At 39.5% G+C, this 10434-nt stretch overlaps 1 protein-coding gene across 1 annotated transcript in view; it reads right to left on the bottom strand.

Annotated features, from left to right (window-relative positions):
* Positions 1–2447: 2447 nt before the first annotated feature.
* LOC306669663 (cyclic nucleotide-binding domain-containing protein 2-like) overlaps positions 2448–10434 on the bottom strand; it is a 106885-nt gene continuing 98898 nt past the window's right edge. The window contains exons 13-14 of the mRNA XM_079153780.1: positions 5122–5169; positions 2448–2861 (exon numbers count right to left, since the gene is read on the bottom strand). Of these exons, the coding sequence (XP_079009906.1) occupies positions 2631–2861; positions 5122–5169 (279 nt within the window). The 3' untranslated portion in view covers positions 2448–2630. The remainder of the gene's footprint in view (positions 2862–5121; positions 5170–10434) is intronic.

Here is a 10434-nt window from a genome sequence, read left to right as displayed (position 1 = left end):
TAAAGCCTCCTCCATTGAACTCAATGTTGGAATAGTAGTTTTCCTTTAATGATTGTTGCTCGAGTTCCTAGGTACCTCCCAATGCCAGTTTTAGCCAATGTGGAAGACCTGCCTGTAGTGTTGTCTTGCATTGAACAACCTCACGGGTAGTGTGGCCACGGCTCTTCAAACACGGGAGACCATAGATCAACATCTTCGTTCTGGTACTCAACCAATGTGTTGATCTTCTCCAAGAACAGTGGATATTTGGATGGACCTTGCTGCATCAGGATGTCTTGGACATTATTCAGGACTATGTCTTACAGGGGTTCAATACCATAATTATAGCAGGGCTGCCAATTTATCAAGACAACTTAGTGCTGTGCTTAATGGATCTTGGAACTATCAGTTTGATAATCTTACCAGATCACTAGGAGCCCAAACAATCTTAGTAAATTCTACTAAAGTCAATGTGCCCTCTGTTGCTGATGTAATTACATTTTTTAAAGATATTGTACAATGGGGTAAAAAATGGGCAGGCATTATGGGGTTCTGTTTAATACTTCTGTTGTTCATTGTATTAGCATTTTATTGCATGTGTAAGATGCGCCTAAGCCAACAAAGGGATAAGATCATTGTAAAAAATGCACTTGCGCCTTAGAAGCCGGAACTTCTCCTCAGGCTTGGCTGTCTGAAATGGACGGCTGGTAGTCAAAGACGGGAATGTCTCCTGTGACTGACATATCAACCTAAGACAGGAGCCAAGATGATAATATCAAACTTCTTGGTAATCCGATGAGGGGTAAGAATTGTCAGTAAGACATGTGGATGCCTAAGACAGGCACAGTCCATCCAGATGTAGAGATAGCTATCACCGCATCCTTTAAAGTTTTCTTCACCTTTTAAAACAAAAAGGGGGAGATGTAGGAGGCTATGCCAACACGCGGCGCCTCCTCATCCGACATGCTGGGCAGCCCCAGGAACCTCGTAGTGAGGCGGTGCAGAGCGGCACATGGGCAAGCCAGTCGTGGTGCAGTGGGGACTTCACAGCCTGCCTCAGGGGCGGCTACCGGGCCCTTTCCTGCCCCCGCGCCATGGCGCTGGGGGGGGAGCAGGACGCTGTGGCCTGTGGCGGAGAACGAGCCCGGTGCCCCTGAGCAGCCAGCGGCTGCGCTTGCACTACGGGGCTGAGAATCTCATGAGTGAGGCATCGGAGGAGGAAGAGGCAGAAACGCAGGGCTCCTGGGGGCACCAACATGAGACTGGCACTTCACCCTGCACCTCAGCCCGCAAGACCTGCAAAGAGAAGCATGCAAGGAAGCATCCCCCAAAAGTAGAATAAAGAAGTTGGTCGCTCCCAGTCCACCTCCGAGTCTTTCCCGCGGTGTCGTCACTGCAGGCTGCGACACATGCCAGAGTGCCTAACAGCTGAAATCAGAGGTAGGCTGAGGGTACCCAGGGTGGGGACATGAAGAAGCATCCACTGAAATGTCTAACCATTGTATCATCTTTAACTCTGCTAGGACAAGAAACAGGTTTTACATAATGTGAAGTTCTCTGCGGGATCATTTCCCTCTTTATTTACTGTGTTAATTTTTCAGTCTGCAAAGTTTCTATCATGGAAACATTAGCCCAAGAAGAACTAGGATTTCTTTAAGACTTTATTTTTCTGATTTAAAGAGTAATGGCTAGTAGAATATTTTTGAAAAGACAGAAATACCCCCCCCCCAAAAAAAAAACAAAAACAAAAACAAAAAAAACTTAAACAAAAAAATGCATAACTTGGGGACTGGAAATGTAGCTCACTGGTTGCTTTAGTCAGCTTTTTTGCTGCTATGATTAAAAGGACCTGAACAGCACAGTTGTAGAGGAGAAAAGGTTTATTTGAGGGTTCAAGGTTTCAGAGGTCCTAGTCCATAGAAGGCTGACTACATTCCTCAGGCTTTGAGGTGAGGCTGAACATCATGGCGGAAGAGCATGGCAAGGGGAAGCAGCTCACATCATCAGGAAACAGAAAGAGAGACTCCACTCTCCAGATACAAAATATATACTCAAAGCCACGCCCAATTCCCACCTCCTCCAATCATACCCTACCACTTCAGTTAATCAGGGATTAATTCACTGATTGGTTTAGCCTCTTACAACCCTCTGAACCTTCCTGCATTGTCTCACATGTGAACTTTTGGGGAACACCTCACATTGAAACCATAACACGGGTAGAGTACCTGCCTAGTATGCATGTGGCCCTGAATTCAATCCCCAGTACCACCAAAAGAAAAACACACACACACACATACACACACACACATATATACTTTTTTTAGTTGGAATCACATTAGTCAGTTTTCTAGCCTGTTTTTATTGCTAACAAACATATTGAGCACACTATCCAATGTGAGCTAAAACCTCTTGGATACCTAAATCTCAGATATATCATTCAATGAAAAACAACAGTATGACTTCTCAGGTTTTCAATTGTGTTTTACAGTGTGACAGTTACCAGAGGGAGTTCTACACAAATTATGATGTGACATCCTCTTTTTTGAGCAACACTGAATAAATCCTGTGCCCAGATCTCTGTAGAAGCAGATCTACAAGCAAACTGAAATGAACTTTTACTTATTTTTTTCAATGTCTTTTAAGATTTTTCATTAAAAACAAAAATGAGCCGTGCCAGTGGCCCTGCTTCTTGTATTCAGATGCTGCGCCAAGAGTCTGGCCTTATACTCATTCCACACTTGCTCCTTGGCCAGATGCTCCTGAATGGCCTCCTCTGTGGGGTAAGTGCTAACCAGCTCTAATGCTGCTCTCCTGTTTTCGGTGCTGGCTTGTGCTAGAAATAAGTTTTTGGGAATAAAAATGCATTCTGCTCCTTGACTAATCTACAAGAGAGAAAAAAAATATGGAATGCTTAGCTAGTTAGTGCACAAAGGAAATGTAGTACTGGATCAAACATGGACTTGAAAAAGTTAATGTGCCCCACCCATGCAAGGGCCTAATCAATCAACATGGATGTATCGCATGTAAGAGGAGCTACAGACTGATCTGCCTAATTTGGGGATGAGGTGATAACTATAAAGGCATTTGGGTCCTTCTAGTTCTGACATCTTCCTTGCCAATACCTTAAGAGATTGGATTCTACATAAGGAGTATGAAAGGATTCATTTAGAAAATATGAATAGCAGCTGCGTTGTTGAGAGCAGTAACAGAGGATGGAAGAGCAGTTACTGAGATTGGGGGTCTTTGATGACCTATGACTGTGGCATGCTGGATGCCTGGATGCTTCGCTGCTGTGGCAATGCCCTGCATGAGGAAGCTCTGTGCAAGAGTCCTATGAGCTCTGACCTTGATCTCAGGAACACAGTTCCTGAGAAGGAAGGAATTCTTATGCTAGAAACCACCATGTTTCACCAGCTCCGCTTCTCTGATTCCTGCCTGCCTTATAGTAACTTTTAACAATGGACTTTCTTGAGAGCTACACAAAGCTCCTAACATTGCACTTTGTAACTGTGGATTGCAACTATGGAAAAGCATAGATGTCCTAGTTTCTGTAACTTTCCTGAATACAAAGAATAATGCTTGCATAGTCTTTAACCTAATAACAAGACATATAGAAATAAAGATTGCTGGTGTAAATCTGTAGATCTGCATCTCCATCAGAGAGCAGAGCTCCACCTGATCCCAGCTTAATCATCAAAATCTGTGTTTGTGAATCTTTATTTTCCAACCCCCCTTTGCCCCTCGCCGGACCCAAGAGTTTGGTTGCACTGGTCGAGGCACTGGGTGTAGTGATGCATGCCTATAATTCCAGCTGCTCAGGAGGCTGAGGAAGGAGGATTGAAAGTTTAAGGCCAGGCTGGGTGATTTAGCAGGACCCTGTTTCAAAAATAAAAAATAAAAATAAACAACTGGGGATGTAGCTCAGTGGTTGAGCATTTGCCTAGCATGTGCGAGGCCCTGGGTTCCATGGCCAGTACCAAGAAAAGAAAGTATGAGTGGAGGGGAAAAAGAAAAGAAAAAAAGAAAGGATGAATGCCAAAAGGGACAGATCACATATGGCTTATGTACAAGACAGGTAGCTATATAACAATGTGCTGTACGGTGCTGCTGTTAGCTGTGAGTTCTCCCTCAGGAGGACTTAGCATTCCAGTCCAGATGTTGCTCTTCTGCTGGTTCAGGTTCTATGCTTCTGACTTCTGTTCACACTTCGGTGTTGTAGTTGGGTCCACGTGTGCCAGGGATACAGCTATGAACAAGGCACCAGTCCCTCCCCCTTTCAGACCTCATTCTCTCTTTAATTATTTAAAATTTCAGCCCCCCTAAAGTCAAGGGTTTTTCTTATTGTTTTGGTTTTGCAACTTGTAATCCTTCCTAGTTGGTTCTGTCCAATGCCAAAGTATCCTCATGTAGGATCCTGATTCTCTAAAATACTTTCTGCAGCAGTGCCAGAGTGGATTAGAATAAATTCTCAAAAAAAAATTTTTTTTTCTTCTCAGGTTTCAAAAAAGGAAAAGAGCATATCGTGGGTTGGATGCTGCCTGGACTGCACTCTCTTATTATCTAAGTGACTCTCTGGAGTCTTTGTCCCAGTGCAAACGCTTTCCCTGCAGATGGCTGCTAGGAGAACAGAGGCCAGCCGCACAGCAAAGAGCTCTGCAGCTACCTCCCTCCCTCCTCCTTACAGGCTCTACAGGCACAGGGACAACTCTGATTATGGAAAGTTTCAAAACTTCCTTGAAGAGTCCTACTCTCCATTGTTCAAAAACTTAGGTGAATCTCAGAAAGGGAAAAAAAAAGCCTAAAAGACAACTCCTACGAAACTCCATAAAGTTTCAGTTAACATGGGATAAATCCCAAATATATGTGTAATATGGAAAATAGCACATGAAAAAAAGAATTTATTTTTTTAAATGCAAAATTCCAAGGCAAATTGAAAAAAATTTAAATTCTATTTAAAATATCTCAATAATTTTGAACTGGAAGCTTTTTGATTTCCATGAATCCCTTGGGATTTCTACACATAGGATGTTGCTGGAGTGCCGTGTCCTGTCTGTGAGCTCCCGTGTGCTGACCAAATGGACACGGTGTAGGGCATTTCTAAGAATGACCAGACCCCATTTTGGAAAAATGACATGCTATTACCAGGCACAGGTGAAGATCACAAGATTTGTCCACTGTTTCTTCCAAGCCCTATAATGGAAAGAGAACCCAAATCATTTAACTTCAAAGGCACCTCTTTATCAACTAAATTAAGCAAGAGACCAGAAATGTCAAATCAGAAACAGGATTTTTAAAAATTAATTCCACTGTAGCAATAGACCTACACTTGATTCTTTAGGAGTCGAATAAAATGGGAACTAAACCATGTTAAAGTACTCTAAAATCCTTAGAAAGCTGAGATTCATATAGGCACAAGGAATTAACTACACTGCCAACTAAAACATCACTTAACATAACCAAAGCAAATAATCCATTTTTGTTAAGCTTTAAGAAATTTTTTCTATTGGCAAAACTGAATGAGTATTACTTGTGAGGATTACTGGACTAGTGTTGGGACTTATAAGACTGAAAAATTCTCATTCAGTAGGGTAGATAATATAATTCCCATTTACTTAGTTATCAATATGCATGAGTCTTACTTTCAACTTATACATGATTCTTATTTCTTAACTTATGAGACAAATCTTCATACATTTTTCTTCAGTTACGAAACCCAGAACAGGGCAAATGTTGTTAACCATCTGTTCAACACTCAGCTTTCACTTTGACACAGGAAAGTGAACACCCAAATTAAGCAGGAACCCATAAGCCAGTTTGAAGAGCCAAGACCCAGGAGCCAAATGCCCTAATGTCTCTTAAACAAAGGTTTGGGTTTTTCAAAGGTTTTCTAAGTATGCATTTAACTTTTTGTTAAAAAACAAAAAGTCTGGTTAGTCTAATATTCTTTTCTGAGTAAATATAGTTTCTGTCAAAAAGAAGAAAAATTTGTAATTATCTCTCTTCCAGTTAATGTATCCCAATTTTTATATTTATATATGTACATATGTGAATTTTATTAGTAAATATATATGTATATATATATGAATTTTATGAGTACATTATAGTTATACATAATATTAGGGTTCTTTTTTATTATTATTTTTTAGTTGTCAATGGATCTTTTATTTTATTTATTTATATGTGGTGCTGAGTATTGAACCCAGGGCCTCACCCATGCCAGGCAAGCGCTATACCATTGAGCCAGAACTCCAGCCCCAGGATTCATTTTGACATAATTATAAAAGCATGAAATACAATTTGCTCCAATTCTGTCCCCAGTGCTTCTGCTTTCACTTTCCTCCCTCCCTGTTCCTTCTCCTCTACTGTATGCTGATTTTAGATCTTTTGGATATATGCTGAGGAGTAGGATAGCTGGGTTATATGGTGGTTTTTTAAGGACTCTCCATACTGCTTTCCAAAGGGGTTGTACTAATTTGCAATCCCACCAACAATGTATGAGTGTACCCTTTTCCCCATATCCTCACCAGCATTTATTATGATTTGTATTCTTAATAATTGCCATTCTAACTGGAGCGAGATGAAATTTCAGAATAGTTTTGATTTGTATTTCTCTGATTGCTAGGGATGTTGAATGTTTTTTCATATGTTTGTTGGCCATTTGTATTTCAACATTTGAGAAGTGTCTATTTAATTCATTTGCCCATTTATTAATTTGGCTCTTTATTTTATTTGTTGTTCTTTTGAGTTCTCATATATTTTGGATATTAATCTCCTGTCTGAGGAGTAGGTGACAAAAAATTTCCCATTCTTTAGGTTCTCGCTAGATGCTTTTTATTGTCTCCTCTGCTATGCAGAAGCTTTTAGATTTGATGCTGTCCCACTTATTGATTCTTGGTTTTATTTCTTGTGCGTTAGGAGTCTTGTTAAGGAAGTTGGTGCCTGTGGCAATATGTTAGAGTGTTGAACTTACATTTTCCTCTGGTATTTACAGAGTTTCTGATCTAATTCCTAGGTCTTTGATCCACTTTGAGTTGACTTTCATGGAGGGTGAGATTAAGGGATCTAATTTTATTCTTCTACATATGGATATCCAGTTCTCCCAGCACCATTTGTTAAAAAAGACTCTCTTTTCTCCAATGTATGTTTTTGGCACTTTTCTCAAGTATCAGGTGGCTGTATCTATGTGGATTTGTTTCTGCGTCTTTCTATTCTATTCCATTAGTCTTTGTGTCTGTTTTGGTGTCAATACCATGCTATCTATTTTACTATAGCTCTGTGGTATGATTTGTGGTCTGGTATTGTGATGCCCCCTGCATTGTTCTTCTTGTTCCCGATTGCTTTGTCTTGTCTGGGCCTCTTATTCTGTCAAATGAATTTTAGGACTTTTTTTTCTAATTCTGCGAAGAATGGCATTGGTATTTTGATGGGGATTACATGAAATCTGTTTAATGCTTTTGGTAGTATGACCATTTTGATAATACTAATTCTTTCCATCTTCTAAGGTCTTATTCAGTTTCTTTCTTCAGTGTCATGTGGCTTTCATTGTAGAGGTCTTTCACCTCCTTGGTTAGATTTATTCCCAATTTATTGTCTTTGTTTTTGAGGTTATTGTGAATGGGTTAGTTTTCCTGATTTTTTTCTCAGCAAATTTACTTCTGGAGTAAAGGGAAAGCAATTGTTTTATGTATGTTGATCTTATATCCTGCTACATTGTTAAATTTCTTTATCAGTCCTAGAAGTCTTCTGGTGGAGTGTTTTTTTTTTTGGGGGGGGGGTGTTCTAGATGTAAGAGTATGTCATTAGCAAATAGAGATGATTTGATGTCTTCTTTTATTATTTGTTCCCTTTTAATTTCCTTCTCATTTCTGATTTCTCTGGATAGAGTTTCAAGGACTATTTTGAATAGGAGTGGTAAAAGTAGATATCCTTGTCTTATTCTTTTTTTTTTTTTTATTGTAAACAAATGGGATACATGTTTCTCTGTTTGTACATGGCGTAAAGGCATACCATTTGTGTAATCATAAATTTACATAGAGTAATGTTGTTTGATTCATTCTGTTATTTTTTCCCTTCACCCCACCCCTCCCACCCCTCTTTACCCTCTTTACAGTACTTCCTTCCTCCATACTTGCCCCCCTCCCTAACCCTAACTCTAACCCTAACACTAACATTTCCCTCCCCCCCATTTTGTGTCATCCTCCACTTATTAGCGATATCATTCGTCCTTTGGCTTTTTGAGATTGGCTTATCTCACTTAGCATGATATTCTCCAATTTCATCCATTTGCCTGCAAATGCCATAATTTTATCATTCTTAATGGCTGAGTAATATTCCATTGTATATATATACCACAGTTTCTTTATCCACTCATCAATTGAAGGGCATCTAGGTTGGTTCCACAGGCTGGCTATTGTGAATTGAGCAGCTATGAACATTTATGTGGCTGTATCTCTGTAGTATGCTGATTTTAAGTCCTTTGGGTATAGGCCAAGGAGTGGGATAGCTGGGTCAAATGGAGGGTCCATTCCAAGTTTTCTAAGGAATCTCCACACTGCTTTCCAGAGTGGCTCCACTAATTTGCAGCCCCACCAGCAATGTATGAGTGTACCTTTCTCCCCACATCCTCGCCAACACCTGTTGTTGCTCGTATTCTTGATAATTGCCATTCTAATTGGGGTGAGATGGAATCTTAGGGTGGTTTTGATTTGCATTTCTCTTATTACTAGAGATGTTGAACATTTTTCCATATGTTTGTTGATTGCTTGTAGATCTTCTTCTGTGAAGTGTCTATTTATTTCCTTAGCCCATTTGTTGACTGGATTATTTGAATTCTTGGAGTAGAGTTTTTTGAGTTCTTTATAGATTCTGGAGATTATTGCTCTATCTCAAGTATGATTGGCAAAGATATTCTCCCACTCTATAGGCTCTTTCTTCGCATTGCTGATAGTTTCCTTTGCTGAGAGAAAGCTTTTTAGTTTGAATCTATCCCAGTGGTTGATTCTAGCTTTTATTTCTTGTGCTATGGGAGTCCTGTTAAGGAAGTCTGATCCTAGACCAACAAGGTGAAGATTTGGACCTACTTTTTCTTCTATAATCTGTAGGGTCTCTGGTCTGATTCCGAGGTCCTTAATCCATTTGAGTTTAGTTTTGTGCATGGTGAGAGATATGGGTTTAATTTCATTCTGTTGCATATGGATTTCCAATTCTCTCAGCACCATTTGTTGAAGAGACAATCTTTTCTCCATTGCATATTTTTGGCCCCTTTGTCTAGTATGAGAAAATTGTATTTATTTGGGTTTGTGTCCGTGTCCTCTATTCTGTACCATTGATCTACCTTTCTATTTTGGTACCAATACCATGCCGTTTTTGTTACTATTGCTTTGTAGTAGAGTTGAAGATCTGGTATTGCAATACCCCCTGTTTCACTCTTCCTGCTAAGGATTGCTTTAGCTATTCTGGGTTTCTTATTCTTCCAGATGAATTTCATAATTGCTTGCTCTATTTCTGTAAGGTACGTCATTGAGATTTTAATTGGAATTGCATTGAATCTGTATAGCACTTTAGGTAGTATGGCCATTTTGACAATATTAATTCTTCCTATCCAAGAACATGGAAGATCTTTCCATCTTCTAAGGTGTTCTTTAATTTCTTTCTTTAGTGTTGTATAGTTCTCATTGTAGAGGTCTTTCACCTCTTTTGTGAGATTGATTCCCAAGTATTTTATTTTTTTCGAGGCTATTGTGAATGGGGTAGTTTTCCTAATTTCTCTTTCTGAAGATTCATCACTTATGTATAAAAATGCGTTGGATTTATGGGCATTGATCTTGTAACCTGCTACTTTACTGAATTCACTTATGAGTTCTAAGAGTTTTCTGGTGGAATTTCCAGGTTCCTCTAAATATATAATCATGTCATCAGCGAACAGGGATACTTTGAGTTCTTCTTTTCCAATTCGTATCCCTTTAATTTCTTTGGTTTGTCTAATTGCTCTGGCCAGAGTCTCAAGAACGATGTTGAATAGAAGTGGTGAAAGAGGGCATCCTTGCCTTGTTCCAGTTTTTAGGGGGAATGGTTTCAGTTTTTCACCATTTAGAATGATATTAGCCATGGGCTTAGCGTAGATGGCCTTTACAATGTTAAGGAATGTTCCCACTATCCCTATTTTTTCTAGTGTTTTGAGCATGAAGGGGTGCTGTATTTTATCAAATGCTTTTTCTGCATCTATTGAAATAATCATGTGATTCTTGACTTTAAGTCTATTAATATGGTGAATTACGTTTATTGATTTCCTGATGTTGAACCAACCTTGCATCCCTGGGATGAAACCCACTTGATCATGGTGCACTATCTTTTTAATATGTTTTTGTATGCGATTTGCTAAAATTTTGTTGAGAATTTTTGCGTCGATGTTCATTAAGGATATTGGTCTGAAATTTTCTTTCCTTGATGAGTCTC

Source organism: Sciurus vulgaris (assembly GCF_902686455.1).
Source record: "Sciurus vulgaris genome assembly, chromosome: 9".
Lineage (NCBI taxonomy): Eukaryota > Metazoa > Chordata > Mammalia > Rodentia > Sciuridae > Sciurus > Sciurus vulgaris.
This window is presented reverse-complemented; position numbering and strand designations above follow the sequence as displayed.